Source organism: Colossoma macropomum, unplaced genomic scaffold, assembly GCF_904425465.1.
Source record: "Colossoma macropomum unplaced genomic scaffold, Colossoma_macropomum, whole genome shotgun sequence".
NCBI lineage: Eukaryota > Metazoa > Chordata > Actinopteri > Characiformes > Serrasalmidae > Colossoma > Colossoma macropomum.
This window is the reverse complement of record NW_023494796.1, coordinates 31016306-31034348: the sequence shown is the minus strand read 5'-3', so window position 1 is coordinate 31034348 and position 18043 is coordinate 31016306. Positions and strand designations below refer to the sequence as shown.

Here is an 18043-nt window from a genome sequence, read left to right as displayed (position 1 = left end):
GCCTGTATCTGATTACATTCCCTATCGGAGAGTTTAAGTCCGTTCTGATCATGTTCGTCACGTCATAGTGAAAGTTTATACCGTTCAACATGGCGGAGCAGAAACTGGTCTGCAGAGGAGACGAAGTTTATGCTCTGATCTTTAAAAGGCGGCGGTGGGACGGACGTCCAGCTTATGTGTCTCAGAACACGGCGTCTTCCTCTCGGCCTTCTTTAATAAGGACATGTGAAGGACGTTTTCCTGAGTCTGACATCATTTTAAAGCAATTAAAAACACAAGCACTGCTCACTACTGCTCATCTCACTCTGACTGGACTCACGTGATGCTGGTTGCCATGGTAACGCCTACACTATGTGGTTCTGCGCATAATTCTAGATTGGATTACTTGTAGTGAGCATGTAAACAGAGATTTTCCATCAGATTGTTGAGTAGAGTGAGCAGATAAACACCTCAGTCTTAATCCATAATGTATTCAATCACACTGGTTGTAGTCTTTGTATGTAAACATAGTCAATGTTGATATGTAGGTAAAAACGATCCTGTGAGGACATTTAAAGGGGCATCTGGCCTAAACCTGTTATGTTACTTAGTGTTCTCTAGAGCAGCACAGCATCCCTCAGCCTCACCAGTTCAAGAGAATTAACATTTTTGTATCATTTCCGTGTTTTCGGCCAACAGTGTGCTCTGACTACAATACCCAGCATGCATTACGCAACTGTTATTGGGAATCCCTACAGCGCTCAACTAATCCTGTCTGCTACCCACTGATCTAGAGGCTAATAAATGCATCTGCCATACTACGAGTATTAGTGATGTTGCATTACAACAGCCCCCAAGTATCCACTTGTTGCTTAAAATTGACTTCCACTTTCAAGATGCATCATCGGAAGGGGGCTTTCTGAGTCCTTAAAGATGTGAATACTACTGCGGCCCCGCTGTAGGGCGGGGAGGAAGCATGTTTACAAGAGATGTAACGATGGCTAAATTTGTCATTTTGCCCAGAGATTCACTTTAACGTATTCAACAATAAATCTTATAATGATGCTGAAGGAAATTCAGGTTTTAGTTCATTGTCCTATGCAGAGATGGCTAAACACCAAATGGGGGACATCAGGTAAAGTGGCTTGGTCCGTAGCTCGGTCAGTAGCCTGAGCCAAAGTTAACTCCCATGAGTAATTACCGTGAGGGTGCTTATCACTCAGCATTTGTTTTCACTGGCCTGGCATGATCACTACGGGTGTGGTCATGATCTGGTATCAGTCTGATTCCACCAAGCATGCGGTTAGTGGACAAACAAAACAAAATATCTCCATCATACGTAAGCACTGGTGGGCTTAAGGTGGGGGCAGGCCCCATGGGTAAAAAAGTGTCGCTAAAGCGGCATCTGGAGTGGCAAAAATGAGACAAAGTGCCCTATAGGCTGCCTTTCACATGGGCAACAATGATTGAGTGCCCTCTAAGGTGCCCCTTCATGCAATAAATAAGCCATTATGAAGTGCCCTATACATTCAAGTGCTCCCTCCAGTGGATAAAATGTGATGCAGTGCTGTAAAGGCTGTCCCTACCTCTGTGATAATGTGGGGAGGTTTCCTATTGGATGCCCCTCCATTGGAGAAAATGTCATGATGTGCCATATAGAGGAACCAGGGTCCATGATATCTACAGCACAAATATAGACATTTTATTAACTATCCAAAACCACAAGTGAGCCTACGTGTGCCTTTATGAGTAATAATGATGGTAAAATAGTCATAAATCTGAAAAAATAAGTTGTCTTTGGGGGCTTTTTGGCCTAACAACGCCCATTGTGTACCCCTACGTGATGAATGCGCTAGAATAAATGGATTAAAACACATTTTAAGACAAAACTTTATCACAAAACTATCACAGGACAATGCGTTAGACATCAGGCAGCATATATCTAATCATTTTATGTAATAACCTTGGGTGACGGAGCTTTCAGAGGCATTAAACTCTTCAGACGTCTGGTTCCTATCACCACCACTGTGAACAATTCAGACTCGGCAAGTTTCTCTAGAACGGAGCATTTCACACCAAACCACTCTGAATGACTTTGTTTTCATCTCAACCATTTAATTATGTAAAATTTTTGAGAAATTAGTGGAGTTCCCCTTTAACTCGGAGCTATTTGTTTAACGGACTGCACTAAAAGCTAAAGTGAAAATCACTAGCTACGTACTTTATTTGGGAGCTCTCCACTCACTGAGGTCCGGATTATAAGCATAAAAAAACGTATCCATAACATATAAAAATATCATTAAAAATATTCTCACTCATCATTTTTATTTTTTAAATGTAATAACTGAAAATCAACGCCGTTAAAATGCATAAAAACCGCTGTACTTTCGTCGTCCTTCAAAAAAAAAAAATGGCACTTTCCGCGACGCTGATTGGCTCCTCGAAACGTCCGTTATTTTATCCCCGCCCACACGCGTGCACGCGCCCGCTCCCTGTTCGGTTCATTCGGTCCGCTGCTGTGAAGCACTACAGAGGACTACAGTGGACGACAAAGGACTACAATACCCAAGTGCCTCTGACTACCGCGAGCTTCCGTTTTCAATCCGAGCGCTGAAAATCCGTCGTGATTTTTTTTTAAATGTATTTATTTATTTATTTATTTATGCATCGGCTCGAAACCGACTCCACCGACACTCGGAGTGAAAGTATTATTATTTTTTTTTCGCGGCATAACAGCGAAGTGATGGCGTCGTCAAACTAACGGTAAGCTGAGGCTCGAGCGAATGAGCTGAGCTAACGGTTAAATTCGGGTAAACAGACAGAGCCGCGGTGCTGAAGTGAACGACGAGGAATTTATTCGCCTTTACAGTTCACGACGTGGTTTATTTTGCAGTTTAATTATGTAACTGGGTAGTTAGACAGGCTAAGTGTTCTGTTTCTGACGTTAAATCTGTTAAGTTAGCGGACTCGTGTGTGTTTGATGGGAATACAGTCAGCATTAGAAAAGTAGTCCTCGGTGACAGACAGCCTATTGCGTAATGAGTACCGTTAGCTGTTCAGATCAGGAGTTGAAATCAGGGGACCACCATCTGTTTCACTGCAGATACCTTCGTTTCACAGACCACCTCTCTGACTTCAGAGGGTCGACCAAAGAGTTAAAGGGGAACTTTTTTGGAAAGGGGGAATTTTTTCAACATTTCTCAATTATTCAGTGGTAAAGAAAGTCATTGAGAGTGCCTTGATATGAAATGATTCGTTTGTACAGTTATTTAAAAAATGGTTCTTCAAGGGTTTTTTAGTGAAGACAGAACCATGAGTTCTATACAGAGGCATTTTCATGCTTTAAGCGTTCTCTGCTAGGTTAAATGGTTCTTCAGATTGATGGAGAATGTCTGTGTAGAACCTTTTTGAAAACTGTTCTGTATAGCACCAAAAAGGGTTCTGCTGTTGTTTACAATGTCGAGCTTGTAACAATAGAAGAGCCATTTTGGTGCTAAATAGAACCATGTACAATCATACATCAATCTGAAGGACCGCTCCACCATGCAAAGAGCCATGTAAAGTATGCATATGGTTCTTTGAGAGTTTGTGGTTCTATATAGAACCATTGTCTCTACTAAAGACCCCTTGAAGAACCCTTTTTTTAGGAGTGCAGAGAAACGTAGACATTCCTTTACAGTGGTGGTGATAGGAACCAGGGGTCACCATGAATACAACACAACTATAGGCATTTTATTTACTATCCAGAACCACCAGTGAACCTACAAGTGTCTTCTGAGTGTTTATATGTGATGTTGATGATGGTAAAATAGTGGTAAATCTGAAAAATAAGTTTTCTTTGGGGGCTATTTTGCCTTAGAACACCCTTCACGTACCCCTCCACCATGAATAGACTAACATAATTTGTACATTTTAGGCCAAAACATCACAAAACTGTTGTAAAACAGCATCACGGACATCAGGCAGTGAATTCATAACCATTTCATGTAGTAACTTTCTGTGAGGGAGCTTTTAGAGGTGGACGTTTGGTTCCTGTCACCACCACTGTGAACAATTCTGACTCGGTAAGTTTCTCTAGAATGGAGCGTTTCACACCAAACAAACGTTACGGCAAATGTGTTTACCTGCCTTTTCAGCCTACAGCAGTTTAGCTCTGCCCTTTTAGGCTGAAACACCCCTTATAGCTTCAACACGAATGGGCGGAGCTAAACCAGACATCCAGGGAAGCCAGTCAGAACAGAGCTCATTTACATGCAGTTGAAAGTGGTCCTGTGAAAATGAACGAGGAACGGCCTAAGTCAACCAAAAAGATGGTGCTTCAAGGGTTCGTTAGTAAAAAACAATGGTTCAATATAGAACCATGAACACTCAGAGAACCCTTTGCATGATTAAAGGGTTCTTTGCATCATGAAATGGTTCTTCAGATTAATGGACAATGTGCTATAAATGGTTCTATATAGAAACATCTTAAAAAGGGTTCTAAATAGCACCTAAAAGGGTTCTTCTGTTGTTATAAGCTTGACATTGAGAACAATAGAAGAACCCTTTCGGGTGCTATATAGAACCAATTTCAGAAAGGTTCTACTGTATAGAAAACCATCTACAGCATCTTCTCCATCAATCTGAAGAACACTTTTGCGATGCTAAGAATCTTTTAATCATGCAAAGGGTTCTTTAAGCGTTCATGGTTCTATATAGAACCATTTTCTTTGCTAAAGAACCCTTGAAGCATATTCTTTATAAGATTGTAGTTAAAATTGGACACTGCTTTTAGCCATTGTGGTGCATCACTTATCATGATAACGTCTTGGTTAACAGAGTCATTCAGAGTGGTTTGGTGTGAAATGCTTTGTTCTAGATAAACTTACCGAATCAGAATTGACTGAATTGACAGTGGTGGTGATAGGAACCAGACATCCTCCTCTAAAAGCTCCCATAGAAAGTTATTACTTGAGATGGTTATGAATTCACTGTTTTTTTTTAGATAAATATAGAAATCCTGTAGAAATTTCTGTAGTTTTACTAAACTAAGGGGCTTCCTCCTCCTCCAGACTGATAACACTGGGTCTACAGCTTTTCCCTATGACCCAGCCTTTATATAATTGGACCCAGTCATGACAGGCTTTGAGAAGCTTTAGGCACCACAGTTCTGAAAGAGTAACCCTTCTGCCTGACTGAACCCCGACAGGTCTGTGCTGGAGTGAGGAAGGCAGAGATGAAGGTGGTGCGGCGGAGAGACTCACACAGCCCGTTCTCTGAAAACTCAGACAATGACTGTGAGGTACAGAGGTGTGTGTGGGTGTGTGTGGGCATGCGAGCAAGAGTGAGAGCGAGAGAGCAGCAGAAAGAGTGCGTGTGCTTATTCGCCAGTACTGGAAATGCACATATTTAATTACAATTACATACACGTATTAAGAAATCAGCTTTTCTGTGTCGTTCTCTGCAGGACGAAAGGGGCGCCGAGTGCAGGAAGGTGGACGGAGTTTGTCTGTGTGAGAAGGGACCCTACTGCAAACAGCATCCTCAAACGGTGAGGGGTCTCTGCTTACCAACACACTGTCTACAGCCACAAACTAAACAGTAACTAATACATCAACTACAACACATAACTAGTAACCTAGGGTGAGTAGAAGGTACTAACATTTTAGCCCCAAACCCATTTCTTATTTTTACCTCTACTCCTTGTTTTCGAGTGTTTCCTTGCCTTTTGGAACTGAGTTACAGGGTAGTGGTTGAAATCTTCCCTATGAAACGGGACCCTCAAATAAAAAGAGCATCACGTCATTAACAGCTACTAGCGCTGCTCTGTAGGCGACCCTGCCAGTCTGCAGTGACAGCAGAGGAGGGTAAAGTTCAGCTCCTCACTGCTGGGCTTTAGTTACATTTAGGGGGTCATATGCCTTCAAAGAGGGGGCAATTATTTATTATCACCCACCGCTAATTCTTCAGTGATATGAAGCTGAAGTCAGATATTCACCAGCTTCTGATTTTCCCGTTCCACCTTAAATGGTGCAGAATGTAACTGCTGCAGCATTTAAGGTGGAACGGGAAATTTAGCTAGCTAGTTACTGAGACATCAGCAAACTATTAGCGATGTTAGCGATAATTATTTTTAAATTAAGTAATTAAAATGAAATGAAAAGAAGTTTTAACACATTCTCTACAGAGATCATATTTTAATGCACAGTTTCTGCTTATTTGCTGAATTTAGCATATTTGGAAAAAAATAAAACTCAGCCAATAAACCGAAAGATAAATAAATAGAAACTGTGCACTAAAATCTGCAAACAAAGGCCAAAGAGGATGTGTTAACTTATTTTCACTTCAGCAAATCAGTAAAATATGTAATTTGACCAGGGATGTTCAAACTTTTCCATAAGACTGTACAGAAAAAATCACATATGGGCCACTTAAACAGTTCTTTACTGATAGAACAGTTGTCAGCTGTGAATTGTCAAATATAATTGTCAGTTCTAAAGTTGGGGGAGTGGGGTGACTGTAATGAATGACTTTCTAATGGAAACATCCTTTTCTTCCCTTATCTCTTGCTGTTGTAGGAGAGCAGCCTAAAGTGCAGTGAATGTGGTAAAAACAGGGCGATAGTCGCCAGATACTCTGAAGGCTACGGTACTGAGGTGGGTAGGTGTGTGTGTTCATGAGAGAGAGCGTTTTTTCTGTAGATGTGGATGTGTGTGTGTATGGGTAATAGAAAGAGAGTGGAGAAACTGTGTGTGTGTGTGTGTTCGCTCATGTCTATGACTCATGTTGCAGGAGGAGTGTGTGCAGTCTGATCCTCAAGGAGAGAGTGATGCAGATGCAGACATAGAGGATACAGACAGCAGGTAACTGACTAATGCAGAAGGCCTCTACTCTGAAATATCCACTCTTTGGAGCAGTGGAGAAACACAGACCTTTTAGACCTTGCGAATGTATACATTATATGGCCGAAAGTGTGTGGACACTTCACAGTGAGTTCAGGTTTTTCAGCCACACCCACTTCTAACAGGTTGTGCAAAATCAAGCACATAGCCATGCAGTCTCCATAGAGAAACGCTGGCAGTAGAATGGGTCATACTGAAGAGCTCAGTGACTTTAAACATGGCACTTTCATAGGATGCCACTTCTGCCACGTGTCAGTTTGTGAAGTTTCTGCACTGCTAGATCTGCCCTGGTTAACTGTAAGTGCTATTATGGTGAAATGGACGAAGCAGCAGACCATGTAAACTCACCGAGTGGGGCTGCCGGGTGGTGAAGCGCATAGTGCATAAAAATCGCCTATCCTCTGTAGCATCACTCAGAGTCCCAAACTGCCTCTGAATACAACAACAACACAAGAACTGTGCGTCAAGAGCTTCATGAAATGGGTCCTTATGGCTGCGCCGCTGCAAACAAGCCTAAGATCACTATGTGTAATACCAAGCGTTGACTGGAGCGGTGTAAAGCATGCCGCCACTGGACTCAGGAGCAGTGAAAAGGTGTTCTCTAGAGTGATGAATCACACTTCACTATCTGACAGTCTGATAGAGGTCTCTGGCTTTGGCGAATCCCAGGAGAACGCTTCCAACAGAAATGCGTACTGCCAACAGTAAAGTTTGGTGGAGGCGGGATAATGGGCTGGGGCTGTTCTGTTACTCTTAGTTCCAGTGAAAGAAAATGTTAGTGCTGCAACAAACAGAGTCTCTTCCAGCATGAATGAGCCCCTGTGCACAAAGCGCGGCCCACAAAGACAAGTCTATTGTGGAGGGACTCCAGTAGCCTGCACAGAGCCCTGTGGTCCCTTTCAATGGTTTGGTGGGGCAGAGGGTGGCTGATAATTTATGTAGCAACAGATGAGCTACAGTCAGTAAATCTACAAAGTGCACGCAGATGTTATGGCCAAAAGTATGTGGACATGTGACCATCACACCTAAATGAGGTTGTTGGGCATACCAACAATATCAGTGGCCTGGGAAAACCTTAGCAATCACCTGGGATCAAGGTGCAAAATACAGGGGGTCCTGGAGGTGCCCGGGACACCCTAATTAACATTACCTGAATGTCTCATAATCAAAATTCTGGGGGGTCCCTGAAAATATTATGATGTTAGTCTGTCTGTTGGGGAAAAACAGACGTTCAAATACAAATTCAGGGAACGTCATTCACCCACAAAACAGCGAGCTTCTGTCTTTGGTATTCTTAACTAACTAGTGATGCAGCACTGGTCAGCCTCAGGGTGTAGCAAACTGGTTCACCCAGTTATTCCCATAGTTTAGCAGCTGTAGCTATGCCTTAGCAACATGTTAGCAACAACCAGGGATAGCAGAGCAACAGCGTAGAAACACCTTAGCAACCACCTAATAGAGCATAACAATGGATGCAACACAATAGCAACCACCTGGAATTACTATATAAGCCCAGTTAAGTCATCATAGACAAGCCACAGTGTTCTACAACTGCTTTATCTTGTATCAATGAACCGTCAAGCCAACTTAAAGTTTGTTCACAAACTTTCCTATTCTAGTTATTATTATTATTTTTTACCAGTGTTGTAGGCATTAGGTAGTGTCACATACTGACATAAGCATGTATATCAGTAATAATGTCATAATCAGTCATAAATCAGTCATAATCAGTCATAATGTTACATGACTGTCATTTCATCAGTCAGAAAATGGTGACATGATCTTATAATAACTAAACTGATATTATCAAGAGTTTGTCCCAGAAGAGTTTATGTCATCCTTACGGAGTTCAGACAACATGTTCTCTTGGTCCAGGCTACAGGTGGTGGGTTCTCTTCAGCGAATCAGCTCTCGCAAACGAAAGCGCCAGCGAATCGCACGGCAGGACACGACAGAGAGTGAGGATGACGGAGGGCGGAGCCACCGGACCCACCGCTGGAGCCTGAGGCTGAGTCCCCATCGCACACACAACAGAACCATATTAGAGGTGCTCAACCCTCACACACAGTTTAGCCCAATCTTAGTCGAAAGCTCTGTTCACACAATATGATACCAGATAAGACGATTATACAGTGTTTTAAAATGCAGTTTGATCAGGGTTAACGCTGAGTGTCTGCTGTCAGATGACTTATCTTTATTAGTGAAATAACTGGCCCTATATTAGCTTAATCACTAGAATCTAATTCAGACTGTCTGGTTATCATATTACTCAAAATAATTACAAAGGAGTTCGAAGTTTGTACCTCACTCTTACCTAGTTTCTGAGAACTTAAGGGACGATAAAAGAAAGTGTTATGTATGTATTCAGTTTTATGCAAAAGTTTGAAAACCCCGGTCAGCGAAAATTTTACATATTCTCTATAGAGATCACACTTAAATATGGCATTTTCCTAATAATTTTGGTGCACAGTTTGTATTTATTTGCTCACTACAGAGTTCCAAACTGTCTCTGGAAGCATAGTTGCATATTTTTAACATAATTGAAAAACTAAAATATGAAATATAAAATGTACCATAACTTTAGTTAAATAATGTTAAATTAAGGAACTAAACAGAAATTATGCATTAAAATATTCAGAAATGTGTTTTTTTGTGGAGCATATGTTCAACTATTTTTAACAGGGGCATCCCAACAGATATATATATATATATATATATGACTTGTATATATATATATGTATACATATATATGCATACACACATATATATATATATATATATATATATATGAATGACGTAAGCATCAGTAACTACGTAGCTACATAGGTGACGCTGATTTCAAACGAAGATGCAGGAGAGATGGAGGTGCATCATCTCGCCCTCCGAACTCTTCAGAATTCTCTGGCATAAGCATGAATCTGTGGTGCTCTTCTTGAATCCCAGCACTTTTATCACTCTGGATTTGACATCCTCGCTGTTTGTTGTGTTGCGAGTGACGCAAAAGACACTTTGGAATCCAGTTTGAGAGGCCAGAGTGTAAAGACTGAGACATATATGTAAAAATCCGATTGGAATCGCATTTCAAACCACCTCCAAATGTGGTTTGGATCCGCAAAAATATAGAAATATATAGACATATAGATAGATAGACAGATAGATAGTACAAGTACAATTTTGCAGAATATAATGGCTTCCCTACAGCACAAGCTCTAATTTTCTTCCTCTTCTTTCTTTCTCTTCCTCTTCTCCTCCCTCCCTCAGGAGAGCGTTTCTCAGGTAAGGCCGCTGGTGATTTGTCGCTGTAACGCGTTAGAAACCCCGGCCGCCTCGGACAACAAGCCCCAAAGAGGAAGATGGCTGCTGAAAGCTTGGCCTTTCTCCCTCTCTTTCCCTCTGTTCTTTCTCCTCATCCTTCTTCCTGTCTCCATATCTATCATAATTGTGTTCTTTTCATTCCTGCTCCCACTTACTAACACCTGACACCCTCTGCACCCCGCACGTTACGTAATCATTTTTATTGTATGGTATTAAGTGTGCTCAGTGTTATTAGAAGGTATTGCACTAAAATCTTGGAACTAAAGTGTTCTGCCTAACAGGTCATCCGAGTTGTCACCACATTGTCTTTGAGTGATACACGTTAGTGGATATTAGTTATATTAGTTATTTAAACTCTTATGTAAAAATTTACAAACGTCTGCATTTTTAGTATGTTTCCTTTAGGGTTTTTTGAAGAAGACTAATAAATTATGTCCTTTATTGTCAGACAGAATGCTGTAATTCACTGTTCCCTTCCAGTATGTACTGTAACATTTAGTAAATAATTATGATTTAACCCTTAGAAGTTGAGAGTCATAACTTTCGCACTATAGGAGGGAGCGGGGCACAACCTAAAACTGTTTTTTGCTAAATAATTGATGAAATCTTTTAGCAAGATCAATAATTTTCCTTAAAGGTAACCTAAACGTCTCTGCTACAAATGAAAATGTGAACTTAGTAGAGTGCAGATGTCACAACTTGCCCCGTAGGCAGGGTTAATTGTAATTAATTGTAACATTCACGAGACAAGTCTGGCAAATTGATGTAACACAATCAAAACGGCCCTATGTTGTTTGAACCAGGCAAACTTTCCAACCTAAATATATCGCTGCTTTCGGGAGAAAACCTTGTATCTCCATTTTTGCCGTTTTTCAGCTTTTAACATAATTTAAAGAAGCCTGTCGTCCTTTACATTGTGTATAAATTTCATGATGAATGGGTCAAAAGAAAGGGCCCAAAATTACTCTGAAAAAACTCTGGTTCCATTGACTTACATTAAAAGTACAGAAGGTTTTTTTCCTTCTTCTGTAAAGTTATCATTTTGGACATACGAGGTTTTGTTCAGACAGCAGTTATATATATAAATATATGCATCAAAATATGAAAGTGTCAAAAAGATATATATTTATTTTTGACCACAAAGTGGGAGAAAAAGATCAGCATGGTAAAACTGAAATATATTTTATTTACAGGATACCTATAGTGTGTTTTTTACTAAAGCTGCACCATGTATGATTTTTTTTTCTATGTAAAAAAGAGTCAGGAGAAAAACACTGCCACCTGAATAAGTCATTTTTTTAAAAAGTGGACAGGTCCAGTCCACTCCATCGGGACAGGTGTTTTTCAGATTATGCCATACGTGTTTATGCATTAACGTCACATGTGCAGGCTCAAAAAGAAGGTCTGGCTCGATGTTTAGCTCTCAGATATAAAATCAACATTATATTGATGAAGATACAATGATAACAGTAGACAGTTCACTCACATCCTCAGAAGACACATCTTTCACCAAGTTCTCATTGAATTATTGTTCATTGCGCTCACAGTCATCAGATTCGTCTGCTTGGGGAAGTGGTCCACCATACAATGTTCTTTCACATGCTGCATGCAGTTACATCTTTCCACCAGAGAGGTCTCCAAATCCCCCATACTTATATAGTGCAGGTTTATTCTGTGAATGAGAAGTTCCAAAAAAAATAAACTGAATTTATATAATAGGACATCAAGTTGTGTCATTGTTTACTTAAGGAGGCTCGGTGTTTTTGTAACACAACCTATATTTTAGGTTGGCTGGCTCTGACTGTGAAATGTATATTTCTTCAAAAGCTCCTAAGAGAGTGATAAAAATAACATAGGTGTGAATTCTGTGACTCAATAATCAGTTACTTTCATGGTACAAAAGCAGCAACTATGCGCATAAGAGAAAGCATTATGGTCAGCGAGCTGGCCATCCTGGTGCAGAGTTTAGCACATGCTCAGCACAAAGCCATTTTTATAAACAGCTTAAAAATGTACCTCTCGTTTGCTGACAAGAGTTGACCAAAAAGATGTTTAGTTTTTATGACCGTGAGTGTGTTTATGTGCACATAAAAATCAGATAACTGCAGAAAATCTGATTTTGTCAGTAATCCGATCAACGCATTTACATGCACTTGAGTAATCAGATAATGGGGAAACTCCAGGTCTACATGAGTCAGACAGTAATCAGGTTTCTGCTTTACAACCAGCCAATAAACTCACAGAAAAGGACGTGACGTAAACATAATGTAAAACTCAAACTTCATTCTGCGGCTTTTTTTTAGACATTGAGCCACTTTACCTGAAAATAAAAACATACATCATCTAGAAGATGAAGAATATTGAAGTCCTTCATTTCGTGTTTGGTTCCAGTGACGCTGCTCACTTATTTCCGGTACCGCTGTCTGTTTCACACATGCCCAGACTGAGGAATCTGAAAGAAATCAGAGTAAGAGTTCACATGCACTGAGAAATCTGATTACTGAGCTAAAATCCAGCCTCTTTATCAGTTTTTTTAATTAGATCTCTAGACCTTACTCCGATCTAAGAAATCAGCGTGTGCTCTTTACATGACAATTTGAATAATCAGGTAACTGCAGAAATCTGATTATGATCGGATTATTGAGTGCATGTAAACACTCAGTGAGGTTGTAAAGACACTTTCCTTTCCGCCACTAAGATGCTCAACACGCAAACGTTGCAACCTGGTCTGGGTTGCCAGGTTGGGCAGGATCCCTTGTTTAATGCTACTTGCTATGACAATAGTTTATCAGTGATGTTTTTCAGTTACATTTTAGTGCTTTTTCATTAATAAATAATAACAACACAGGTAAGATTTTTTTATGTAATAAAGTGAATCACATATCTTGGCTTTCCTTATTCATATAGAATATTCAATAGCATAATTGAAAATAAAAATATATGATATGGGAAGACAAGATGGCCAAAAGCGCTTCACCTTGAATCTGTTTAATTACATACAGGGTTGTTACACTCTCTGTGGTTGTGCTCCGCCCTCCCTTACTGTTGAGATGTAATTATGTAATTATATTTTAATTTGCATAGCGAATTACACGATATAATAATCAATTTACAGCTGTTTCAACAGCTTTGAATCTGCACTTATATCTTTTTTCTATTTGTTCTGATGTCAAGCACTGACAAACTTGGCAAAAATGTAAGTATAGTGTTTTTGCTAAGTAGCACATTCATGGTGTTGATTGAAAGTATCGACAGCTTGTTAAAATGAGCTCTGAGTGAGTAATAATTGATATAGAATTATGGAATTACACCATGTTTCTGCGTTTGGCAATAGCTGTGACTTCTAAGGGTTAATCTGAGTTTTCTTTGCTCTAGCACTCCCTTTATTCTCGCATGTATATTAGAACTCATATCCCATACCTCATACACAGTGTGTGTGTGTGTTTATGGGAGAGACGGTGCACGGCCAAAGCATCATGTGATGTGTGTGGTGGGCAGAGCGTGAAAATGTAAATGAATTAAACTATGCAATGTACAGGCAATAGTCTTTCCAGAGTGTACTTATGAGGGAACCTCTCATCTCCATCTTATGCTTTCTTTTTCTTGATGCATGTCCAACTCGTGGAGGTACACTCTTAAAAATAAAACGGCTCTTGGCGTGGGCATACTGTACTGTGCAGAGGTCAGAGGCCTCCGTCCTTTCCAGTCAAAATGGCAATTAAGTACAAGTTGTTCACTTTTTAGAAAATTTCTGAGGATATACAGAATATAGTGCTGAGCGATTTAGGCAAAATATCTAATTGCGATTTTTCTGAGCAGTATTGCGATTACGTTTTAAATTGTAATTGTCTATTGAGGTATAAATTGAGGTATGGGCCTTTTTTGGCTAAAGCACAAGTTTGTATTTTTCTGGCTTGTGACTTGAACTGTTAACACAGTGCGCCAGCCTGCCAGTTATTTGTGCTTGTGATGTCACAGCAGTTCTAAGCTTCATGTTATTCTGTAAAATTTCCCTACTTAAAACTTTGTCATATTAACTGCATCAAAACTTGCATTGTATCAAAACTGTTGATAATTGACTGCAAGACTATAATAAAAATTGCATTCGTTCAAATGCAATAGTTTGAACATCCTCGAGTCCAATTAGATGTTTTGTTGAGTGAAAATAACAGAATCTACAGTGATGAAAAATTAAATATGACATTCTAATTTTAAATTAGAAAGTCAATAAAAGCAGGTCAACTGACCGGGGGCGCCCAAACTAGTCCAAAGAGAGTCCAAAAAACAGAAAATGCAAAAACAACTTCTAAGACTGAACTGTGAAAGTGTGTAAATATATTCGTACAGATTTTTCCAAAAAATTGAAAGTGAAAAGAATGAGCTGTAATAAAGCCAAAGGGAAAGTTTGCAAATGTTGATATTATATTAACATTAAATAAATGAAAGGTGGTCTCTAACTTGCACAGCAATGGACGGTTCTTAAAAAAGCCTGTAATCGGTATAGAAACTTTGGGTTCTTCAATGGAAGTTTATTGGAAAATGGTTCTCCACTGGGAACCAAAAAGTGGTTCTCGGTCATCCTTTTGCCGCCTTTGTTTTGAAGAGTGTATCTTCTCTCTGCAGGCCAAACGGTTCTCAGATGCTGCACTGAGTCTGTGCTGAGTGGCCGAGCCGAGTAATAATACTGTTTTACAGTATTTTAAGTACAGTAAGTTTACAGTGAATGTTCATGTTGAATGTTGAGATGTAATTTAAGCTTCTGTGAGTGTTTTTGTCATTTTTCTCCCCCACATTATTCTCTGACATGGACAGTCCCTCAGTGTCTAACAGCCCCAGGGATTCTTATTCAGTGTTATGTTTAATTCTATTATGATGTCCTTTCTGCTGTTGTAACTCCAGGCCATGACCTTGCTCTCACTGTCCATCCTCTTTCCCCTTTAAAGCTTTAAAACGAATGTCTGGTGTATGTTTGTGAAGAATTTTTGGGTCCAGATTTTAATAGAATTAAAAATCTAGTTTGACAGCACACGTCTGAGTGCTTCTGTTGTGTTCTCATAAAAACTTTGACTGGAACTGTATTACAGTAACACTCTTAAAGAAGTGGTTCAGTGAGAAATCTAGTTTACACAGTTTTACACTTACCACAGATGTATATTGGTGATTAACAAGGACATGTTTGTGTCCCAATTTTGCTTCCTTGGTTTGGTGCTAGAGCTGCGAGGCTAATGTCGCTAACAAACACGAGAAATCCAAATAGCGCAAAATGTTTCTGCAAAAATCACCGAAACTTCTCACAGCCTGCTCAAATCATGACCAGGTCTTTGTTTAGGTTGCACAGACTTGTCAGTGTGGTTTGACTGGCAAAACTTGTCATGTCTGTTTAAATAAAAGCCAATAACAGCTACTAATGATGTGTCGGGTTCTTGGAAGGTTGTCCTATTTCGTAAATCGAGAAAGATTTCAGCCACAACCCCTTATACCTCAGTTGCAAAGGGCAAAGGTGTAGGGGTAAAAATAAGAATTGGGATTGGGCCTTGGTCTGACTCTCTCTGGGAGAGTAAGATGGCCCTTCCTCTGCCCCATCCCTCAGCGCTATGCTAGCCAAAACCTGCGTCTGTTAGCTGACGTAATGGAATCGGCGGTTAGCGTTGTCCTCTAAGAGTGTTATGCTAACAGAAGTTTGAAAATATGTGTTGACTTTATGTGTCTCAGAGGAAGCACATGCTAGCCTTCACTGTCCCAGCTTGATACCATCTGCCAGCAGGTGGACACTGCGCACAGGTCAATGACAAAGTTTTCAAAATGACAGTTTTTTAAAAGTCTTATTAAAACGTGCATTTTTATATATGTGTATATATATTTGCGTTTTGTATCTTTATGCATTTTATATCTTAAATATAGTGAGTGTTATTAAAGCTTTTATTTGCTTATATCAGTTATTAAACTGTGCTGGTCTCTTTGCACCATTTGACATTTACTGGTTGTGCCACCTGACTTTTCAGACTAATTCCAAATCAAACAGCCATCCATTTAGTCACCTCTAATAATAACCTTTGTCCTTGAGCATGAGTCTATACCTACATTTTTTTCAAATAATAAACATTATTATTATAATTCCATATTTTCATGCTTTTCCAAAGCTCAGACCACCTGACATGGTAAACTGAATAGTTCTAACCACGACTCAAATATCACTTTTTTTTTTTTTCCAAACAATTTGTGAAAGGGCTACTGACCTTGGCATTGCACCATGAAGATCACTTGGGGTCTTCTTTATGAAGCGGTACCCTGGCCCGTCTTTCGAAAAAGCATGTCAAAATAAAAGTCCTTTGTTTTTTGGTTGTGCCACCCGACATTTAAGGAAGTAAAAACTTGCAGATGAAAGTTTTTTGCCTTAATTTGCAACATGGTTTATATTTTTTCAAACATAGTATACGTTTTCAAACATAAAATCATGTCAAACTGTTTTATGTAGAATTTTATATAATGAAATCGCCTTTTTTGATAGTTTACTCAATTAACATACCTTGTTGGACAACCTGGTTGGATATTTTTAGACTTTTGGAGGCAAACAGAAACTAAAATAAATTTTATATGGATGCACTGAAAATGGTTTCACATAAAAGAGGTATTGTTGAATAAATTGGTATATATGGCATGTATTTATTAAATTATATTTTGGGAAAATAATAGATTCGGACACAAAAAATGTACATCATGTCAGCGACCCACATAACTAGATTAAGTGAAAAAATGGCTAAGAATTTAAAAATAAATAAATACAGTTTTTCAATGGTTCTTGGCTTGGACATGCAGTTCTTGGGAAACGTTTCATTAGTATAGAACATTTACATTATGAAGAAAGTTCTGCAGTCTTCAAAAAGTTTCATAGCGCTTGCTTCTGTAAGGAACCAAATGTGGTTCTACTACAGCATCACTGCAAAGAACCCTATTTGGCACCTTTATTTTTAAAAGTTTGCCCAATTGTTGTGATCAGTTAAGTAAACCAACAAATACTTCCAGTCTACACCAGCTGTAGATCAGATTAGGAACCACTGTGTTAGGTTGGATGAAGTTTAGAGTATTTGGTGATGGTCTCCATGTATTTCATGGCTTACAGGACATGAAGAGATCTACTTATTGTAGAACAAACGTACGAGAGCCACTTATCCGACATGAGAGGATAGCAGTCGTGATCTGAAAAGAGAGAGAAAATGTGGACGAGATGGATGCTTACCGAACGTTCTCACACGAGGAGGTGGACTCTCAGGAGTTGAAGTTGAACAACACCTCCATCAGCCAATGGACATGATTCATAAACAGCATTTAAGAGAAGTAGTGCTGGTCCAGATGGAGTTCCCAGTTCCCTTTCCCGAAGCACATTTCCATAGCAACCATCTGTTTTGCGTGAAGCAAGGATTGCTCATCTTCTCGAGGTTTGGTAGATTGTTCCATACTAACACATCCACTGTGGAAATCTGCACAAGAGTAAGTACACAATGGATGAAGTTACAGAATGAGGAGCTACAGATGAGTCAAAAGCATAACCTTAAAAAAGTTTTCAACTATGTTTCTGCACTCTGTCCATTTTATCAGCTCCACTAACCATATAGTTTCACTATAGTTCTACAGTTACAGACTGTAGTCCATCTGTTTCTCTACATACTTTGCTACCCTGTTCTTCAATGGTCAGGACCCCCATGGACCCCCACAGAGGTCTGACAAGGTAGAAGTGTCTAATAGAGTGGACAGCGAGTGGACACAGTGTTTAAAAACAAAATAAAGGATATTGGCCTTTCAATATAAAGAAAAAAGCAATTTTGGATCGTTTCTATTGGTCATTCAACACAAAAGGTTCACAAAACATA

The 18043-nt window shown here is 39.6% G+C and overlaps 2 protein-coding genes across 6 annotated transcripts in view; one reads left to right on the top strand and one right to left on the bottom strand.

Annotated features, from left to right (window-relative positions):
* si:ch211-63p21.2 (FH1/FH2 domain-containing protein 1) overlaps window positions 1-17817 on the bottom strand; it is a 33282-nt gene extending 15465 nt beyond the window's left edge. The window contains exons 1-5 of one of the 5 annotated variants that reach the window (XM_036583317.1): window positions 17413-17817; window positions 16412-16472; window positions 12514-12627; window positions 11662-11847; window positions 1566-1659 (exon numbers count right to left, since the gene is read on the bottom strand). In XM_036583317.1, coding sequence (XP_036439210.1) covers window positions 1566-1659; window positions 11662-11678 — 111 coding nt within the window. In that variant the 5' untranslated portion in view covers window positions 11679-11847; window positions 12514-12627; window positions 16412-16472; window positions 17413-17817. The other 4 variants (XM_036583315.1, XM_036583318.1, XM_036583314.1 and 1 more) reach the window with 4 other exon arrangements.
* On the top strand, window positions 2571-11105 carry si:ch211-63p21.1. Its single transcript, XM_036583320.1, has 7 exons — window positions 2571-2742; window positions 5168-5260; window positions 5426-5509; window positions 6537-6614; window positions 6751-6821; window positions 8736-8907; window positions 10122-11105. The coding sequence occupies exons 2-7, from the start codon at window positions 5195-5197 to the stop codon at window positions 10338-10340; spliced, it is 690 nt and encodes a 229-aa protein (XP_036439213.1). The 5' UTR covers window positions 2571-2742; window positions 5168-5194; the 3' UTR covers window positions 10341-11105.
* Window positions 17818-18043: the final 226 nt, after the last annotated feature.

Coding starts and splice junctions, on each gene's coding strand:
- si:ch211-63p21.1 (XM_036583320.1), top strand. CDS start 5,195: ATGAAGGTGGTGCGGCGGAGAGACTCACACAGCCCGTTCTCTGAAAAC. Junction 5,261..5,425: donor ACTCAGACAATGACTGTGAG/GTACAGAGGTGT, acceptor CGTTCTCTGCAG/GACGAAAGGGGCGCCGAGTG. Junction 6,615..6,750: donor CTGAAGGCTACGGTACTGAG/GTGGGTAGGTGT, acceptor CTCATGTTGCAG/GAGGAGTGTGTGCAGTCTGA.